This window comes from Staurois parvus, unplaced genomic scaffold, assembly GCF_062004578.1.
Source record: "Staurois parvus isolate SC_StPar_1 unplaced genomic scaffold, SC_StPar_1.0 ptg000414l, whole genome shotgun sequence".
NCBI lineage: Eukaryota > Metazoa > Chordata > Amphibia > Anura > Ranidae > Staurois > Staurois parvus.
In genome coordinates, this window is record NW_028318210.1 from 6,441,581 (window position 1) to 6,464,465 (window position 22,885).

The 22,885-nt window shown below is 40.0% G+C and overlaps 1 protein-coding gene across 1 annotated transcript in view; it reads left to right on the forward strand.

The window, feature by feature from the left end:
- The first annotated feature begins 499 nt into the window (after positions 1–499).
- The window catches only part of LOC149454953 (cytosolic phospholipase A2 delta-like), a 110,751-nt gene continuing 88,365 nt past the window's right edge, over positions 500–22,885 (forward strand). Inside the window, exon 1 of the mRNA XM_089686899.1 lies at positions 500–618. Within this exon, the coding sequence (XP_089543025.1) occupies positions 586–618 (33 nt within the window). The 5' untranslated portion in view covers positions 500–585. The remainder of the gene's footprint in view (positions 619–22,885) is intronic.

A 22,885-nucleotide genomic window follows, 5' to 3' on the forward strand; every position in this document is an offset into this window, starting at 1 on the left:
CCCTTCTGACAACCTAAATACCCACAGAATTCAACTAGAATAAGGAACAAAAACAGATACAAAGGTATCTATGTACTATATGTACTATATGTCTGTATGTTTTATTATTACATCATAACACATTTTTTATTCTCATGATGAACATACTGTACCTGAATTATCAGTTTTGGCTATTATCATTACTGACTGATATATTGTGAAACTCTGAAATTGCCATAATGTGCTAAGTGCATGTAAATTAGACACATTCCTAGCAGCTGGACTCTAAAAGATGCCACTTAAACACCCACACAGCGCCTCCACCCCGGAACCACTGGGTTACCTAGATTTAGTGCTGGTTTAGATGGCCTTTCCTTGTATGAACTCACACATTAGGAATGATCTAGGTGTCAACCCAGAAACAATGCAGCTAGGCTAAATACATTTATCGTAAAGATGGGAGGGATCATTAATTGTGACAAAACAGTGATGTTAAGGTGTGACGTGACATTCTATACAGAGACAATCAGACTACAGTAAGCACAGGCAGAGGATTACTGCATTCATAAACACATTGGAAACCTATGGAACGTGAGTCTCAGTAGGATGAATACACCGTCACCATTAACCCACTACAAGGTAGGTAACTTGATTATAAAGAGAATCTGGAAGAATCTGTGTGGGAAGGAGAGGGATTGTTACCCTGAGCACATTAGGTACTTGTTACACCACCAAGAACAAAAATGTAATTTATTTGTTTTAATTTTTTTTATCAAGTACAGAAAATATACTACTTAATCTAATCAGAATTCCAATGTTTTTGTAACAAGCTGTGCATGAAACTGAATTCTCAAACAATGTTTGAGGAAAGTGGAAAAATAGCACTGGACCCATAGGGTTATGTCACAGGTATTTCTGTTTTAAAGTACTGATGTTGATGTAGGTGATCTGGCTCCTGGGAAAGCATCTTTGGGTGCCCACCCAGAGGATCTCCATGGTCTCCTTAGTTTGTAGTGTAACATAACAAAAATGGAAATTGAAGCACCATACCACTGCAACTTTATTCTAAATCCAAAAAGAAGCTAACACATTTGGGGGTGCTGCCAAACCAGCTGCTGACAAGGTCTGTGCTTGCAATAACACTGGAAAAAAATAAAATTCAAGGTCTAGTTCACTTTTAGTCTATTCACATTACTGCCAATCAAACCCTCATGAAGTGGTGGCCTTGGACCCAAATTCTTTGAATACTTTTTGGATTGTGTCCCTGAATTATATTGGAACAGAGTTGTATTTGGTCCTTTCAACAGGGGTGTAGTGCTTCAATTTAAATTTTTTTTTTTTACTCAAACAATGTTATCAGCTTTCCCAGCTCTCTTTTTTAACTACACAGCTCCTTCTTACGCAAAGGAGGTGAGGAGGGGGGTAACTGTTTAGAGTTCATATTAGGAGAGGAACCTAAGGTGACAAAACTGCTCCTCCATACATACAGTACAGTGAGTGAGCATTGTCACCCTAGGACAGGAAGTGTATTACTGCCAGGATCATCAAATAAAAATAAATGGCAAAAAAAGCCTGAAAAAGCAAAGCTAATGGAGCCACCACATCAAAGGACATTGGATGTATACACATCTCCAAATGGACATAATAACAAATGTCACTGAATCTGAAAAAAAGTTCTAATGAAGTTAACAAATGCATTTGTTTAATTCAGATGACATCACATGATGTGATAGTAGATTGGGATATGAATTTAGTTTTTGTAATTCAATGATCCAGATTTGGATAACGAATGGATCCGAATTTCATTTAGTACTAACATCCTGGAGCAGTAGGGAGGGGTGCTTTGAGGAACAAGAATATTGCTACAGTCTTCGTAAATACTTTGCAAACGATTGCTATGTATGATGCACTTCAAGCTAGAGTTTACAGTTAAATGGATATATGAGCAGATTTTAAAGCAGGATCTCAACATGATTAGTAATATCTGAGTAAGTGCAATAGACAGTTGTGCATGCCATATGGAATACCTGAATTTAGGGCATGAGCCATAATAAAAATTTGAAAGATTGTTACTGCCACTCTGGTTATTCTGACGCTTAGATTTATTTCTGTTTACTTGAATTACCACATCCTTCCTCCAACACACAGGGAATCTTGCAATGAGATCTTTGCATTTGTGTTTCAAGGTCAACTCACTACTATGGCCACTGTTAATCTTCTTGTTGCAAGGATGTGCAAAATAGCACTTTCTAAGATCAAGTGTTTGGGCCCACCTACTGCACAATTACAAACACGTATTCAGTGTGTATAGATAGATAGGTAGCCTTTGTACTACACACATCATTCTTGGTGCATGACATCCATATTATGTACATAACATAAAAAAGATGCATTGACTATCTGTAAACAATGATTGGACTCAATTGTAACACTACCAGGTTGTTGAGTATAAATTCCAAGAGCAATTACTGGTGGATGGCAATGTAGGTCAGATATACAGTATATACAGTTGTGTTCAAAATAATAGCAGTCAGACATCACTAACCTGATCAATCACTGTTTTTGGTAGAAATAATATTTCTACATGGCAAATAATTTACTAGCAGGTGTAGTAGAATAATAGAAATCCAACAGACCCAACAGTCATGACATGCATGTTGCTGATTCTGTGCATTTGAATCACTAATTGAAAGGGGCATGTTCAAAATAATAGCAGGTTGGAGTTCTATTAGTGAGGTCATTCATTCTTTGAAAAACAGGTGTCAATTATTGCCCTTATTTAAGGAAGGAAGGCAGCAAATGTTGTACATGCTTATTACAGTGCACGTCTCTCTGAAATTCTGAGGAAAATGAGTCGTTCCAAACATTGTACAGAAGAACAGCGTACCTTGATTAAAAAGTTGATTGGAGAGGGGAAAACATATAAAGAAGTACAGAAAATGATAGGCTGCTCAGCTAAAATGATCGCAAATGCTTTAAAATGGCAACCAAAACCTGAAAGACGTGGAAGAAAGCGAAAAACTACCATTCGAATGGATAGAAGAATAGCCAAAATGGCAAGGACTCAGCCAACAATCAGCTCCAGGAAGATCAAAGAAGGTGTAAAGTTACCTGTGAGTACTGTTACAAATAGAAGACGCCTATGTGAAGCCAAGCTATCTGCAAGAAGCCCCCGCAAAGTCCCACTGTTGAAAAAAAGACATGTGCTGAAGAGGTTACAATTTGCCAAAGAGCACACTGACTGGCCTAAAGAGAAATGGCGCAACATTTTGTGGACTGATGAAAGTAAGATTGTTCTTTTTGGGTCTAGTGGCTGGAGACAGTTTGTCAGACGACCCCCAAACACTGAATTCAAGCCACAGTACACTGTGAAGACAGTGAAGCATGGTTGCGCAAGCATCATGATATGGGGATGTTTCTCATACTACGGTGTTGGGCCTATTTATCGCATACCAGGGATCATGGATCAGTGTGAATACATCAGAATACTTGAAGAGGTCATGCTGCCTTATGCTGAAGAGGAAATGCCCTTGAAATGGGTGTTCCAACAAAACAACGACCCCAAACACACCAGTAAACGTGCAACATCTTGGTTCCAGACCAACAAGATTGAAGTTATGGAGTGGCCAGCCCAATCCCCGGATCTTAATCCAATAGAAAACTTGTGGGGTGACATCAAAAATGCAGTTTCTGAGGCAAAACCAAGAAATAGAGAAGAACTGTGGAATGTAGTCCAATCATCCTGGGCTGGAATACCTGTTCACAGGTGCCAGAAGTTGGTTGACTCCATGCAACACAGATGTACAGCAGTTCTCAGAAACAGTGCTTATACAACTAAATATTAATTCGGTGATTCAAAGGAAAGCAAAATCTTCAAACATTTTTCAGTTTATATAGTGAATGTTTGAGTTTGTAAAGAAGAATACAAACACTGCTATTTTTTTGAACAGTCTAATATTCACTTTTCTTCAATTTTTTTAGAGGAACAACACAAATACGATATATTTTCTTCATGTTTTGATTTGGAATAGAATGTGTAGTGTGCCCAATGCATTTGTGTGTATGGAAATAAAAGCTATTAGAAGGATTTTGAGCTTTATTCACTTTTTTCAACACACTGCTATTATTTTGAACACAACTGTATATATATATATATATATATATATATATATACACTTTATTGCCAAAAGTATTGGGACACCCCTCCAAATCATTGTATTTAGGTGTTCCAATCACCTGCATGTATAAAATCAAGCACTTAGCCATGCAGACTACTTCTACAAACTTTTGTGAAAAAATGGGTCGCTCTCAGGAGCTCAGCAAATTCAAGTGTGGTACTGTGATAGGTTGCCACCTGTGTAATAAGTCCATCCGTGAAATTTCCTTGCTACTAAATATTCCACGATCAACTGCTAGTGGTATTATAACTAAGTGGAAGAAACTGGGAACAGCAACTCAGCCACAAAGTGGTAGGCCGCGTAAAATGACAGAGCGAGGTCAGCGCATGCGCACAATGTCTGAAGAGTCAATAGCTAAAAACCTCTTGTGTGGCCTTCAGATTAGCACAACAACAGTGCTTAGAGAGCTTCATGGAATGGGTTTCCATGGCCGTGCAGCTGTATCCAAGCTTTACATCACCAAGTGCAATGCAAAGCGGCAGGTCCAATGGTGTAAAGCACGCTGCCACTGGACTCTAGAGCAGTGGAGATGTGTTCTCTGGAGTGACAAATCATACTTCTCTGGCAATCCGATGGACGTGTCTCGGTTTGGGGTTGCCAGGAGAACAGTATTTGCCTGATTGCATTTTGCCAAGTGTAAAATTTGGTGGATGGGGGATTATGGTGTGGGGTTGTTTTTCAGGGACTGGGCTTGGTTCCTTAGTTCTAATGAAGGGAACTCTTAAGGCGTCCGCATGCCAAGACATTTTGGACAATTTCATGCTCCCAACTTTGTGGGAAAAGTTTGGGGGTGGCTCCTTCCTGTTCCAACATGACTGCGCACCAGTGCACACAGCAAGGTCCTTAAAGACATGGAGGAGTGAGATTAGGGTGGAGGAACTTGACTGGCCTGCACAGAGTCCTGACCTCAATCCGATAAAACACCTTTGGGAATGAATTAGAGCGGAGACTGTGAGCCAGGCCTTCTCGTCCGACATCAGTGCCTGACCTCACAAATGCACTTCTGGCAGAATGGTCAAACCTTCCCATAGACACCCTCCTAAACCTTGTGGACAGCCTTCCCAGAAGAGTTGAAGCTGTTATAGCTGCAAAGGGTGGGCCAACTCATTATTGAACCCTACAGACTAAGACTGGGATGCCATTAAAGTTCATGTGTGTGTAAAGGCAGGCCGACCAATACTTTTGGTAATATAGTTTATATGGTATATGCTTGTATATGTGTCACATTTATTGTACAATACAAAGCACCTGGGCTGTGATTCCATTGGAAGTACTTCACCCTAAATTTGGGTCTGGGACTCAGGACTAAAAGAGGTGGCCACACTTCCTCTGAGGAAGTCCATACGGGGAGGGATAGCATCAGAGTTCAGTGATCTGGTGTGACGCTGTCAGGCATGTAATAAGCTGGCTTTGTGTGGCAAACAGGAGCCGCCTGCAACAATTAGCAACTGTGTGTTTACTCCCTTAGGAGACTCTTCATTATCACTATGAAACATGTAGCACTTAATCTCTCATAATAAACATATACACTATTAAATGAAAGAAAATCTTAAAAGAAAAAAGTCCCCTTCCATATATCAAACTGGAAAAAGGGTGATGAGGTGTCCCACAGAGGGAGAGAAAAAGTCCTTCACCAACAACATACACAGCCTCTTACCATAGGGTAAGATCACAGGTCAAGCGATCTTACACAGCGTTTATGGTCGATCAAATGGAAGAGTAGGACCAGATAACTTCTCCTCCTGAAGGCACCTCCACAGCTCACACCACACTCTTCATTATCACTGTCTGGTGATGATCAGGGGACACTGAAGTTAAATCATAGGAAAAGAGGGGCTTGGTACAGGTAATATGATGAAACTCTTATACAGCAATTGAGAGAAGCTCTTGTTCGATACTAGTGATTAATTCATATATACATGAGCCAAGGACACAGTGTGTTCAGTAGGAGAGCCTTTGCGCTATTCTACTGGCCCAGGCCCACGTACAGGTATCTGGAATCATAGCCTAGGTGCTTTGTACTCTACAAGCAAAGTCCCTTACCATATATATTTGACCTTCAACACCTTCAGTAATTTCCATTTATATTCAACAACCTGGTAGTGTTACAATAGAGCATCCAACCATTGCCTATTCCAGGGGCAGGCAACCTGTGGCTCTCTAGCTGTTGTGGAACTACATTTCCTATGAGGCATTGCAAAGATTACAAAACTGACAGTTACAGCTATGACTTGCAGAGGCATGATGGAACTTGTAGTCTTGCGGCTCTCAGGTTGCCTACCCCTGGCCTGTACAATAGATCTTCAATAAACCTTTTTCCATAGGGATACCGCTTAATGTTTGTGGTCTGTAGTAGCTCACATAAATGCACTCGTTGTTGGGGCAGAGACAACAGCATACCACTCTGGAATACTTATAGATTGGACACAAGTACTTATATTTTTTAATATAATGTCTGTATATGGTGATGCTGATCTAAGAGCCACACATGCATGCCCTGCAGAAATTGTATTTTAGATGTTTATAAATTATTGTATCTTATAATGTTGATGTGCTATGAATAAGGTCCCATTCATGCTTGAGCAGTCTGCAGTTTGAAACTCCAAAATGCTTAACATCCCATGTATTAACATGGTGCATGTTCACATGAGATCTCAGGCACTTGTAGCTCAAAACCTGAAGCTCAAAAAAGTTTTATGAGCTACTTTTAGTTCAGTCTTATTTTATTAAAATTTTATAAACAAGAGTTAGAATTACACAAAGTAGAAAGAATACAAAGAAGGTAACGTTTACATCTCCCAAAATGATGTAATATACACATCAAAAATTTATATAGAAACACAGACTTCAATACTGTCAAACAAGAGGTGTCTGTAATCAGCAGTGGTAATTTTGACATCAAATTTCGATGTAGTTTTAGTCATAGTTTTTTTACCAAAATGCTATTTTAGTTTTAGTTGTATATTAGTCATCTAAATTTGTTTTAGTTTTAGTCGTATTTAAGTTGACTAAAATCGCCAATACCAGTTTTAATATATTCATCGATTAAATTAGCACTGGATCAGGCACTAATATCTCAGATCATCTAGCAACTAAATTGCTCGGATGTTATCTTGCTCAGGAGCCACAATAAAAAGTAGTATAATTCAATTTGAAAGTTCATCTACTGATATAGTGAGGATATTTGAACCTGTAAGGCATGTATCCAGTGGTGGAAAAAGGTTACTAAATTGTAGCCGGTTGAGTAAAAAGGATAGGTAAGAAAGAAAAGTGTGACTAGGTTTATGAAGGGGGGAGGAGGGTGTGGGAGCACTCTATCATTGCTAATGGGAAATTAAGGACGTTTCTTTCCTTATCCAATCTTGGAATGCAGAGGAGTAGTGAAACAAAGACCAAGAGGTCCAGGTTTTTGTGAACTGTTCTTCCCTGCCAGTTTCCTGTGACAACAGGTCCCTGATGGAGTAGAGTTCAGTTGCCCATTCCACCAGGGGAAGTGTAGAGGTTGTTTTCCAATATGAGGGTATGACCGTCCTGGCCACGGCTAGAAAATGCCTGAGGACATCTTTTTTTCATGGACCTAAGGGGTCCAGGAATCATTACATTTTAAGCCACATAAGACTTCAATAGGAATGTCAGAAAAGCTTGCATTGAGCATTTTTTCAGGCATATTTTAGGCATTTTATGAACCTGTAAGAGCTGATCTCTAGTGCTTTCCATTGCCTAAAACAAAAACGTCTAAAGCTTGAATACACATGTAAAATTACTTTTAATAATACTCGTATACGCACTATGGAGAGTGAGCCTGGGGCAGCTTTAATAATTGTAGAGGGCAGGTATTTCCCCTTCAGGCCTGTTTGTTAAGCAGCTGCTCAGAGAGGCTGGTTGATGGCAGTATTGCTGTCTGTATTGAGGACAGCAGAAAGCTGCCTGGAAGTTTCGATTAACTGACTTTGACATGCGGGGTGAGTTTGCCTTTAACAGAGACTTTGAAATATTGTGTGTGCTGTGGCTGGGACACTGAAAGTTATTCATGTAAGACTGTGTTGTACTGATGGAAAGATTTGCCTGTCGTTTTTAAACTGAATCTGAAGACAAAGCCTGCCACTTGTCTGGTGATAAATAAAGCAGAATATACATTTATTGAACTGTTTGGCAAGAGCCTGTTTACCCCTCTGATCCCAACAGCACTTCAAAGTGCTCAAATAAAAATGCCTGAAAATTGCTTTGCTCAGCTGTGAATGCAGTCTTAGTATTTCAGATATAACGTATAGTAATAAACTGAATCTGAAGACAAAGCCTGCCACTTGTCTGGTGATAAATAACGCCGAATATACGTTTATTGAACTGTCTGTCAAGAACCTGTTTACCCCTCTGATCCCAACAGCACTTTAAAGTGCTCAAATTAAAATGCCTGAAAATTGCTTTGCTCAGCTGTGAATGCAGTCTTAGTATTTCAGATATAACGTATAGTAATAAATACATTTTATGTATTTATACAATTATATGATTGGTAGATTGAAGTTAAATGAGAAATCTCATTTATAGATACCACCAGTCTGAGGCTATTTTTTTTTTAGTTAAAGCCTTTGCACTACTATGAAAGCTCTCATATTCCACAATATGCAGCTGGGGTCATACAGCAGACAACCCTTTACATCTAGTCCAAATATCATAAAAGTAAATGGGAGTATGAGTCTGCATACCTACCCAACACCATTTGGACATTACAATTTGGGAGCACAGCCAGGACATCATAAAGAATGCCTTCAGCTTCTCACATTCCATTGAAAAGTACAGTGCATACATTTCATTGATAGCAGGTAGATGGTCCACATCTGGACAATCCACATTTAGTATGACTGGGGCACTAGGGCAGCTGTACATCCTGTACAAATGGTTTGTTAACTTCTGTCCTATTGCAATTTTCATTCATTTTTTCTCTGAACCTGCAGTTTGGGTAGGGAAAATATAAACAGTTTATTTTTGGGAGCTGGGAGAGCAAGAAGGATACATTAAAAAATAAAGTGTGTTCTTTACAAGATCACCCTTACTGGACATTGTAACCATACAAGTTATGGTTTATTTTCTGGTTTAACTTGGGTGGGGTATAGGTGAGCCTTGGATACTCCAAAACTTGCATAATGCATTAGAGGACACTTGAATTAAGAATTTAAGAGAACAGCAATGCAGGGGACCCCTTGGCAGAGATATAACCTGAGTTAAGAAAACTTTAGTGAGTTCTCACAGTGATGGCAAGGGCAGTCTCTAGGATCCTTGAGGCTAGTACTCACTGGACCCTGGGCACTGCAATGCTTCCTGTAGTACCAGCCAGCCTTTGTACTGGATGCTTCCGGCTTGGATCCTCTGTGACACTTCTTGCACTTTCTTCTGTCCTATAGCTGACAGCCCGAGGGGGTCTCAGCCCGTAGGCTGGGTCTTCTTCCCCCAGGAACAAGAGACTGCTGTACTAGGCCCCAGACCATTTATACACCTCTCAACTCCCTGCTGGTCTCTCTCCTGACCAGGGATTGGCTAAGGCTGTATGAATATTTAGAGAAACACAAGAAAAGAGGGCACCCTGGCCTAGGGCATTATCCCAAAGGAGTTTATTTAAAATGGATAAAAACTGAAATGTACTCACAAAGCAAGATTTGGAAACAGCCAAATGGAAATAGTATATCCACAGACACCATGATGGGTAGGACTCGGATGGATGAACATGCCAGGGCCGCCCTATGCAATACCATTTCACAGAGTAGGTAACTATAACATGTTTGTTATTTTCATTAAAAAAAATTAGACTTTAGTAACCCTTCTACAACACATTCCGCATAATGACCTGGCCGAGTAGGTGGTGCAAGGCTTCAAGACTCATATATATATATATATATATATATTGTGACAGTATGAACGGCAAAGTGATGGATGGAAGATATGTGTCACCTCGCATGAGGTCATACTGTGAGGTGTAAGGTGGAGTCCACTCCGGGTTTTCGGGGCCACAATGGCAGAGGTGGTTCCGAACCAGAGTTTGAACTCCACTAATGACCACCAACAGGTGATACAAAAAGGGCAGGGCTGGAGCAAGGAGTCGCTCGTGGCCTGGGACTCAGAGAGGTATTCTGAGAGAGCTGTGTGTGTGGACTATACCTACAAGAAAAGGTTTGCTGTTATTTTGTTTTGGTGACAGGGAGAAGCCCTTCACCTCTGAGAGAGAAATCATCTTCTGTTTAGTTAGTGCCTGGATGGCAAGGGTTTATTTTGATGTTTTGTTTATTTTGATATTTCTTGCAAACCTTTTTAATAAAATTGACAACCAGTCAGATTTTGACAAAAGCCTGCTGTGCGGTCTACCTTTGTCCCAGGGAAGGAGATCCCCCACCTGAGCTAACCCCACAATATATATATATATATATATATATATATATATATAATCTGCATTGTGGCATTGGTGCAATAAAGGCTTCGTTCTGGCAACTCGACCATGCAGCTCATTGTGCTCCATCAAAGCAACCACACTGTCTTTTTCCAGAGCAGCCTGTATTTCTCCTGAGGTTACCTGTGGGTTTTTCTTTATATCCTGAACAATTCTTCTGGCAGTTGTGGCTCCAAACTTTCTTGCTCTACTGGTACATTGCTTGGTATCAAGAGATCCCCAAATTTTCCATTTCTTAATAAAAGATTTAACAGTACTGTCCGGCATATCCAAGGCTTTGGACATCTTTTTATATCCTTTTCCATCTTTATAAAGTTCCATTACCTTGTTACACAGGTCTTTTGACAGTTCTTTTCTGATCTTCATGGCTCAGTATCTAGCTTGCTCAGTGTATCCACAATAGAGCTAACAGGCTCATTGACTATTTATACACAGACACTAATTGCAATTTAAAATGCTGCAGATGTGGGAAATTAACCATTTAGGCTCCATTCACATTAGGGCGTTTCAAATCGCAGGCACACCTGAAAACACAGGACTTTTTTTGCCCTGATCGTGGTGCGTTTATCCGCACGGCAAATGTGCCACGATCATGAAAAACAAAAATCGCAGGACACTCTAGTGATAATGAAAATTATAAAAATATAACTCAAGCACTTACTATGGTGAATACACAATATAAATGAATAAATAAGTAAATAGGTATAATGTAAATGCTGTAGCCACTAGTGCACACAACCCATGTCTCAGTAGGCTAAATAGTGAAATAATGTAAGTGAAAAAAAGTGCAGCGCTACATATACAATTCCTATAAAATATAACTAAAAACCAAAAACTCAGGACAGTGAACTCAAAAGAACAGAGATAATGTGACTCAAAAAATATACTACTCAAAAAAATATATTTATATTAGCCAAAGTTCAATCAATTAAGTGTTCTTCTGTGAACCCTCCTTGAAATAAAGATCACCTTGTGCAATTGTCACAGGATTCCAGTGCAAACTCTCCTCCACCATAAATCTGCTCACCTCCAGCAGTGTGACCTCACATTATCCAATGTTTTGGTCTAACTGCACTTTTGGTCCCAAACGTATGGACTCTGAAGATCAACTTGCTGAATAATATCTCCAAGGATGCCCCCTCCAGATAAGGGTCAGATAAGGGCCTAAGGGTCAGCCGAATTCCTCCACTGGGCACTCATCGCAGGACGCACAATGCCCAAAAAAGGTTCCGGAAGTTGACAGGGGACATTACTTACTTGCAGTCCCGGACACCCTGGTTCAGAAGCCTCAACACAGAGGCCAGTGGCCCACTCCACTCGATAGGTGACAGGTGTTAGGCTGTTCGCGTCACCTAGAAAAGTGGCTCCCTGCAGTGTAAATACTGGATCCACACTTAGATCCCAACTGTCAGTCGTCAATAGGGAGCACACAATGCACATGGGTGCTTGGCTCCGCTGGTGGTACCCAGGGCTCTGCTGCCCTGAGGTACCAGCCTCACATCTGTGTCAGTCAGGTACTCTTGATCCTCGATCCCCCGACTCTGCATTGCTCCAGCAGAACTTGCCCCAGGCAAACTTGTATACCTCACGGGAACTCTGTCCACCATCTTGGCACTCCACCATCTTGGCACTCCAAACAGCTGCAGGGTGTGCTTCTCTTCCTTCTCACACTCCATTGTTCTGTCCCTACTCTTGGGTCCTCCTGGCACCACTTCTTCCACATTAGCACTTAACCCTTTCTTCACTGAACCAGTACCCAACTCCAACAGACTGTGATCTTCACTATAGTCAGTCTCCATTTCAAAACAGATGTCCTCTGCTAGCTCACCCCATACGAACATGCACTTGTCCCTGGCTGCATTTGGCTGTACAAGTCTCTTCTGAAATCTCCCTTAGCAACAGCTGCCTCCATTATAGCAACCTAACTAGGAGGGTGCTACAAACTTGTCCCTATCTCTTCATCTTCATTACATGGGCGGCAGAGGAATTGGTAGTTCACAGACGATAGCTAGGAAAAGGGGCGGACTGACAACTAATGGGGCCCCCGGGCAATAGGGGATCATGGGGCCCCTGTATCCTTGCCCAAACTCAAAAAAGCCTATGAAAAAGGTACCAGGGGCATCTCATGGGGCCCCCTACTGACCCCAGGCCCTCGGGCAGTGCCCGAGTTTCCAAATGGCCAGTCTGCCCCTGGCTAGGAAGCAAGTATGCAGCTCACAGGAAGTGGCAAGGACATTATTGCATTTCTCGTAAAATGATCAGCTATTTTCTGTAAATTTTCCTAGCATGAAAGACCAAAAAAAGAAAACTAATGCAGCCACCACATTTATGGACTGTAAGCTGGAATGTATTGCTGTTGTTGTTCTTGGGTTTAATTTTCTTTTAAGAAGGTTTTGTTATGCTACCCTTTGAAACACATAAACATTCAAAGTTACAACAGAATGCTTGGCTGCATTTGGTTTTTATGTCTGTTTGTCATTGCTACATTCTGTAACTGCAGATATTTATAGAATTATTTTTTACAGCACTGAAATCTAAATCCTCCAGTACTTTGATGGGTTCTGACAGTACTGTGCATCGTTTTGACATTAGACACGTGACATCATAAATTCCTCTGTGCTCACCTTATGGGCCTATTAAATGTGCAACGTGAGAATTTGCTGCAGTTGTACTTATTTTTTTATATAATTTAATTTAACATTTTTATGAGGCAGTAGCAAATGCAGGATTCATAAATTCCTAACTGTGATACAGCCAAGATTATTTATCCAAATTTGCAGCATACTGGTAGCCCATCATTTCAGCTGGATATAAACGAAGCATGACAGGATTTAAAAGCTAACTTTACATATGTTATAGGGAGTAAATCTGTCCTGAAAAAGTACACGCAACCATTCAGGATATTTTCCTTCATTTACTTTAACATGGATAAAGCAGGAAATGAGAGGAAATCTCTCCGAAGTGAATCTTAGACTGTTGTCACCACAATAGGTTGCCCTTATTGCTTGATTTACCCTCACCTTTTGTTCTGGTGACACCGTAAAATGTGCAATTTCCCATCACTTTCTGTCTCGGTGACAATGGCCACCAGGACAAATAGTTAATGAACCGCAGAGGGCGCATCTAAGTGCAGCAAGTTAAATAATTTATTTATAAAAAAGTAAAAAATGCGCTGACATTTAGTGGAGTAAAAGAAGGCGTATCATAAAAGCAGAAGTACAGGTGTACCTCAGTTTACAAATGCCTCGGTTAACGTAATTTTCGGTTTACGAATGAAAATCTATTGAAAATAATGCCTCGGTTTACTAATTTGTTATGAATTGTTTTTTGCAATACGAAGTGTATGTCGGTGCCGATTTTTAAATGCAATTGCTTTTTTTTTCTTCACTATAGCTCACAGAATTAGCTGTCACTTTCCCTGGAGCTAAATGATACTTTGTTTCTTTTATCTCGGGAAACAAACTAATGCAGGCCATACATGGGTCAAATTCCAAACGATTTTTTGTCCGAAAATCGAAAAACGTTGTTCGCTCGATAATCTGATGGTGCCATCAATGATTTTGAAAATCAGCTGACCAAGTCATAAAGTTCACCCCAAATAACAGGTGAAACTCTTGTTCCTTCCAGGTCACTGCTCATGCTCATATTCTTTTTGGAAAAACAATCGTATGATTTGACCATCATTGAGTCAAAAATTGGTAATTTTTCATAAATTTTCCAATGTGCCCGATCACCGAAAAGGGGAGGAACCACGACAATCGGCCTGTGCCATTGACCCACTAACAGAGCGAAAATCGTCCAATTATTTTTGGGTCCAATTTTCGGACAAAAAATCGGTCGAATTTTAACCTATGTATGGCTGGCATAAAAGGAAACATTGTTTCTTTTAACTCAGGGAAATAAACTAAAAGGAAACTTTCTTTCTTTTAGCTAAGGGGGAAAGTGACAGCTGATTCCCTGAGCTATAGTGAAATAAAAAAAAGCCGGTAATTACATTTAAAAATCTAGAGTGACACTAATCTATAGTGACAGTGGCTTTTTTTTTTAACTTTTCTCTGACCTCTGGAACGGATTAATTGGTTTTCAATGCATTCCTATGGGAAACCTTGTTTCGGTTTACAAATCTTTTGCAATACGAAACGTCCTAGAGAACTCATTAAATTCATAAACTGAGGTACGCCTGTAGTCACGAATCAAGTAGCAGCCATCTGGGGTCATGTAAGAGCTGCCGGAAGCATAGATAGCTACAGTAAAACCAGAGCTGATCTGACAGCATGGAAACGTTCCTGGATGACGTCTTTAGGCTTCAGAAAGAGGTGGAACCCCTTCGAAACATGTAGCCAGACCCTCCTCACCCCCAGCATTAGACGCCATCCAAACATTTTTCCATGCTGTCAGATCGGCTCTTGTGTTACTGTAGCTATCTATGCTGCTGGTGGCTCTGCATGGCATGACCCTGGATCACTGCTGCTTGACTTGGGTCCCTGAGATGACGGCTTCTGATTTTATGATTTGCCTTCTTTTACGCCACTATATGTGAGATAATTTTTTACACTTTTATCAATAAAATACTTAACTTGCTGCACTTAGATGTGCCCTCTGGTATTCATTTACTGTATTACAGATACCCTTCTATCTGCTAAGGAACTACTATGAGGACAAGCAAGCTAGTCTGCTACCCCCATGGACTTATATACTGTGTACCAAGTCTTTGTCCTTATCAAGGTTATTGGCTGTTTTGCACCGCAATTCTCTTTATTTTGTCACCAGGAAAAACAGAATGGGTGCGTCTTTCTCAGGCAACACAAAATGCAATAAAAACCTTACTCGGGTTCTAACCCTTCTTTCACCAAAACAACAAAAAAATCTGTTGACTTAGCTACACTATAAAAAAACCCTCTCTTGGCTATATATTATACAGAACAATAAGGGATCTATTGCCCCAAGCATTCGCATAGCTTTCACAAACAATCCTGTATTTTGCCTAATTTATTTATTTCCTATATTCGTCAGCATCATCTTGTAGCCATAGTGTGGTATTTTACTGATTGAGGGATTTTAGAAAAATACAGATTTATGGCCTCAATACGGAGCTGACCGTCATGGTCAGGGGTCAGGATCAGCGACCAGTAGCTATAAAAAAAAAATAGCAATGAGACAGCGCACACCCACCACACCCTAATATAATACCCAACCAAGTCACTTAACAATACTTCCCCGGAAGGAAAAGCAAATAATTAATATAGCAGACTTGAATAAATAAATAAATACAGTCAAAACAATTCCAAAAATAGAGTCCAAAATATTTGAAACAAATCCAAAAGGCTCGGATCCTCAAAAGAGTCGATGGTGGATTCCAGATATTCTTCATATACCTCAAACAGAATAAAACCTCAACATAGTGTGTTATCTTAAGATCTCATAAATGTGCCACACATGTTTCATACAAAAAACTTGAGTGTCACAACAATCATGAAAAATATAAATCTAAATAAAAGTAAATATAAATCCACTGCACACAAAGTAAGAGTGCATAATTACCCTAAGGTAAATAAAACCAGCATAGAATCCATAGTAGGAATGGAACTTCATCCAAATGACCTTCTCTGAATACTTCCCACAGACCTGTCTACACCACACCGACAGCCCGAGAGCAGCTCAGCGACTGACAGAGACTTCCAGGTCCTCTTAAGATAACACACTATGTTGAGGTTTTATTCTGTTTGAGGTATATGAAGAATATCTGGAATCCATCATCGACTCTTTTGAGGATCCGAGCCTTTTGGATTTGTTTCAAGTATTTTGGACTCTATTTTTGGACTTTGTTTTGACTGTATTTATTTATTTAAGTCTGCTATATTAATTATTGACCAGTAGCTATAGCAGTGGTAAGACCAGCAGGATAAATACACAAGCTGAAAAGTATACCTTATGGTGCCGCTCCGAGCTATAGATGGAAGGAAAAGGATCACTCCACCGGCAAGTGAGAAGATTGGAGCATGAGTCTGAGCGACTTCAGTGTCAGTCAATACAAGTGAAGGGATGGACGCTGCTTAACTGACCAAAGGAGTCCAATGTTGAGGAATGGCCTCAGCTGCTGTTCTGGCCATGCCCCTGTTGTGTTTCACCCTGGTCACATAGGCCATTCCTCAACATTGGACTCCTGGGGCTGGTTGAGCAGTGTCCATCCCTTCAAATGCATGAGCTTGTCACCCTGTTGGATGGTGCTGATTCACATGAGGTGCGGGGTCTAAGCGCTAACTGGCCTTCACCAAAGCCCCTGATGGTGCAGATGGGTTTCACTGTGTGCTACTGCCGGGTCACAATCCTCAGGATCACCCCACCCGGAGGTGAGCAAGCTGGGGTCTGATAGCAGATATAGCAGTTAGGGATGATTAAAAGGGTAGTCAGTAAACAATCAAAGGTTGGTACAGTTGTGTCCAAAATTATTCAACCCCCAATGCTGTAAAGGGGTTTAGGGACTATAGTGTACATTTGGAATTGTATTCAGAATCAAATCCTACAAGGACGTTGTAACTACCCAAATGCAACTAAAATGACATCAATTGTTTATGTAATACAGTAGTAAATGGTTCTTATGTGGTTTCTTCATTGCCACAATTATTCAACCCCTTAAAGACTACCACTCTGAAGAACAGAGGTTCATACAGGTGCTTTCCATCAGGTATTGAAAACACCTGTGGATGTCACCGAGCAGCAATCAAGCATAATAAGCACCAATTAGGCAGCTTTAAAATGACTGTGATACTCAGCTCCTTCTAGACATTTACTGGTGTGGTTACAAACATGGTGAAGGCAAGAGAATGGTCCAGGAAGACAAGAGAAGAGGTGATTTCTCTTCACAGGAAGGGCAATGGCTATAAGAAGATTGCAAAGATGTTAAACATACCAAGAGACACCTTAGGAAGCATCATTCGCAAATTCAAGGCAAAGGGCACTGTTGAAACGCTACCTGGTCGTGGCAGAAAGAAGATGCTGACTTCGACTGCTGTGCGCTACCTGAAGCGTAGAGTGGAGAGAAGTCCCCGTGTGACTGCTGAGGAACTGAGAAAAGATTTGTCAGATGTGGGTACAGAAGTTTCAGCCCAGACAATAAGACGCACACTGCGTAATGAAGGCCTCCGTGCCAGAACTCCCAGGCGTACCCCCTTGCTGTCTCCAAAGAATAAGAAGAGTCGACTGCAGTATGCCAAAAGCCATGTGGACAAACCACAAAAGTTGTGGGATAGTGTTCTGTGGACTGATGAAACAAAATTAGAACTGTTTGGGCCCATGGATCAACGCTATGTTTGGAGGAGGAAGAACAAGGCCTATGATGAAAAGAACACCTTGCCTACTGTGAAGCATGGTGGAGGGTCAATCATGCTTTGGGGCTGTTTTGCTTCTGCAGGTACAGGGAAGCTTCAGCGTGTGCAAGGTACCATGAATTCTCTTCAGTACCAGGAGATATTGGATGGAAACGTGATGCAGTCCGTCACACACCTGAGGCTTGGGAGACGTTGGACCTTTCAACAGGACAATGATCCCAAGCATACCTCCAAGTCCACTAGAGCATGGTTGCAGAGGAAAGGCTGGAACATTTTGGAGTGGCCATCGCAGTCACCAGACTTAAATCCGATTGAGAACCTCTGGTGGGACTTAAAGAAAGCAGTTGCAGTGCGCAAGCCTAAGAATGTGACTGAACTGGAGGCCTTTGCCCATGAAGAATGGGCGAAGATACCCGTAGATCGCTGCAAGACACTTGTGTCAAGCTATGCTTCACGTTTAAAAGCTGTTATAACTGTAAAAGGATGCTGTACTAAGTACTAAGATTGAATGTCACTTGGGGGTTGAATAAAACTGATAATGCTGTGAGCACAGAAAAGACATTTGTGGTTATTTCATTATAACTGTTATGTTATATTTGTCTGACCTACAAGTGCCTCTTTAATGTAAATGTAAGCAAGATGACTGAATGATCAAAAGCAATGTCAAACTGGCCAAAACACTCAATTTCAGTGGGGGTTGAATAATTTTGGACACAACTGTAAGTAGTGGTTGCAGGTTGGAATCAAGCAAAAGCATAGTCAAAAAAACAAGCCAAAATTGGTGAATATACGGACGGCAGCAGGAGTGTAAGGGGCAAGATATTGGCATGAGAAGAGCACAATATACCAAACAGTAAGTGCAAAGACATGGCTGAAATTAAAAGTTCATGGGAGGAGCAAGGAGTGCAAGATTCATCCGAAACAAGATAGAAAGTAAGGTTGTCCAAGTGATCAGACAGGGTGCTCAGCATCTCAGGTGGCATAGTAAGAAGAGCGACTGCCAGATGCAACAGAGGGCCTGAGTTCAGATCCAGAACCTGACACTGACAATCATAGGAAATAAACTTCTTGGGCAAAATACTGGGTTATGTGTGACAACTGGGCGGATTCTTGCGTCACATGCACACCAATTTGTTTTATAAATAGACCCTTTCCTATATATCTAATTTTGCGACTGACTCAAATATTACTATTGATAATGCAGCCATATAGGAGACATGGACTGACTGACTCAAGCCACAACTTTGGTCTACGAATTCAGTAAAAATGTTTCTGTGAACATATCTAAGGGGGTTTTGTGTTTTTGGGGACTGAGATGTTGTTGTAACCTATGAGACATCCATCTGTCTTTATCCTTGCTCAGCTGGATTGCAATTCATCTATAGATCATGTGCTGTTTTCCTTCCTTTCTTTCATGTGTACAGAATTTTGTAACTTTACCGCAGGCATAAAAAATACATTGTGTGACGTTAGCTAATTACACGTGTCACAATTCACATACTGTGATGCCAAGTGTACAAGTGGTATTCTGTATTACGAAATGTAATAATTAATGAATACATTCTTCTTCCCACAACATGGGCTATTTTTAGCTAATATAACCGAAAAAGATTTATGTTTTTTTTAATTGTTCCCTCTGAAAATATTTTTTATGATGCCAAACAGCTGTCCAGTGGTCTGTATATTAAATAGAGCTTTGTCGCTCCCTATGAGCTGTCTGTGCTATCTGAAAATGCTGGCATTTTGCATGTGAAAGTGCCTGTGTTTCAGGCTCTGTATTTTTTTTTCTTTGGTTTTTGCTGAAAACCTTTATGAAAATTAACAATTAATAAGAATTCTCTGTACTTTAGTTTAGTGACTTTTGTTTTACATTTTATTCAATTTAACTTGAGGTGATTGTAGCCGTATTAGTGCATTTGTGACAGAAACAATTGAGTACTGTCCGTGATACTTTTTTTATTTGCACTAACGTACAATTTTGAGGACAAGCTTTCGGGGTATGTCCCCTTCTTCAAAGGCCACACAATGGGAGGCCTCAATGTTTTAGTTCTGAAAGGAAAATTCAAATCCATTCAGGAAAGAAAAACTTTTGAACTAAGAATGATAATTTTATTTGACACAAGAGATAACGGCCTTAACTTGGACATGGGATTCCTCACTCATTATCCAACAGTTTTATGACTATTAGCTAGCTTGACCCCCTCTGTGTGAGTGTAGTATCCCCCCTCCTTTTGCTGTATCTTATCTGTAGCCCTTTTTTTTTTTTTTTCATCCCTTCTAACATTCTGCTTAAACTTTGTGATTTGTAATGGTACTGCTTGGACTTTGAAGAAGGGGACATACCCCGAAAGCTTGTCCTCAAAATTGTATGTTAGTGCAAATAAAAAAAGTATCACGGACAGTACTCAATTGTTTCTATTCAATTTAAGAAATACACACAAAATATGGGTTAGCCAGAGTATATTTTATGTGTACAGGTTTAATGAAGTATGGTAATATATTATGCAGACAGCTAACACAGGAAAACCTTTTTTTTAGTTTTGGATAGATTGGAGAGGGATTAGAACACCTGTCAGGTTTTTTTTGCCGTCTGTGTCCTGTTAACCATTATCATTGAAAGTGAAAGTAAAAGAAACCCCAATTTTTGGGTTGTTCGCAGAAAAGTAGTAGAGGAAACATTTTCCAATGGGGACACTAGTTCAGGTGACCTAGGATTTCCCCAAGGAATTTCCTTAATTTGCACAGAATTTCTCTTTTCCTGCTTTGGCTATGGGACAGAATGTGAAGGTAAATCTCCTCAGCGGGACACAAATTACAAAACATAAACTAACCAGGTATATAACCCTCCCTTACTCTATCCAAACTGAAAAAAAAATGTGTCTAGAGTTCTACTTTAACCACTTCAATACCGGGCACTTTTACCCCCTTCCTGCCTAGGCCAATTTTCAGCTTTCAGAGCTCTCACACTTTGATCGACAAATGCACAGTTATGCAACGCTGTACCCAAATTAAATTTGTATAATTTTGTTCACACAATTAGAGTTTTCTTTCGCTGGTATTTAATCACCACTGGGGTTTTTATTTTCTGCTAAATTAATGAAAAAAGACCAAAAATTTTGAACAAAAAATAAGTTTTTTTTTGGTTCTGTTATAAAATTTTGCAAATAAATAATTGTTTTCATAAATTTAGGCCAAGATGTATTCTGCTACATTTCTTTAGTGAAAATAACCCAAATCAGTATTTACTATTTAGTCTGTAGGAAAGTTATAGAGTTCATATACTATGGTATATATCTGAAAATCGGTCAATCGTGAAGTACTGACATCCAATCTAATTTTTTGAGGCACAAAAATGTCAGGACAGTACAGATTTCCCCAAAATGGCCCCTTTTTGCAATTTGACAGTCTGTGAGGTATTTCATAAGAGGCATGGCGAGTTTTTGAAGTTGTAATTTTTTTGTCATTGTTTGGAAAATGAAGAAATTAAAAAAAAAATGTTCACAAATTTTTTTTTTGCTTACATTTTAACAGTGCAGCACAGCATTACCACATAACTGCAGTGGCGGTGTACAGGGACACTGACTAGTTACAGTACAAAAAAAATAATAATAATTTTTTTAGTTCTTTATTTTTTTTATTATTTTTATTTTTTTATTTTTTTTAGATTTTCTTTCATAATACACTGTGACCAGAGTAGTATAATATTACCATAGTAACATTGTCCTACTTTAGGGAAATGATCAGTATTTTTTTTATTTTTTTTTACACATTATGACTGCTTATAGCAAAGAATTTATTTGCTATAAGCAAACATTTAACTGAATTAAATCGATTCATTCAGGTTTTTTTGTTGTGATTTACTTTGATTGGCCATGGCTAATCACATGACACAGATGGGCTGTGATTGGCCCAGTCTGTTCATGTGATCACTGTGACCAATCACAGCTACTGTAATAACACAATTGTATACAATGGATGGCATGAACGGAAACCATCCATTGTTTACAATTTTCATGTGACCTGCTGTGATTGATCACAGTAGGTCACATGGTACTTACTGGCAATGGGCCAGTACACAGATCTGTCATTGGCTGTGTCTAAGGGACACAGCTGGTGATGGATGTCACCATAGTGTGGCCCCACGGACATGCACGAGGCGCGATCCGGGAAGGACGTCATATGACACCCACCGGATCAACGAGAGTCCCACTCAGCCATCATTCTGCTATTGGCTGGGTGAGAACAGGTTAAAGTGTATGTGAACCCTCACCTTGTAAAACAACCTATTCAGTTTAAAATAGAAATTAAACGCAACACATTTGTGTATAGATATAAAAACATTATCCATACCTTTTTTTCCTTCTTTTTTCATAAGTGATCACATACCCTCTGTTCTCAGTTTCACAAGGAGCTCATAGAGCTGGGGAAGGAAAAACAGCAGTACACTGGTTTGCCCAGTGAATGGCTGTGCAGAGGGGGTGTCAGAATAAGTCTGATCATTTGAAGAGAGCAGGCTCAGTTCTCAGCACAGCTAGAGAACTGGCCACGCTGTGCTTTTCTGCCTGGTGTGGTCAGCTTTTAATAGGAAAGAGACTGGTGGAAACACCAGGGATTTCACACAAATGAAGCAATACAAAGAGAACAGGATACTTTTTCATACAAATACATAGTACAACAGGCACATATCAGGAATATGAAATGTTGCGTTTATACATTCTTTAAATATTTATGTCACACAATTCTGTATAAAGTATTAACAGACATAATGGTTACATAGAGAAGTAACCTCATTGGTTAAAGGCTAAGTTCACCTTTCCAAAAAAAACCTATGCAGGGGCCCCAGTAGGTATAAAACAATGATGTAGCTCTGTAAAATGTTAATTCATTTTATTGTCATATCTGAAGGCTGCTCTGGCTCCTTTGGAAGCCTGGCCGAAAAACTCAGAGTAGGCCCTGGTTCACAT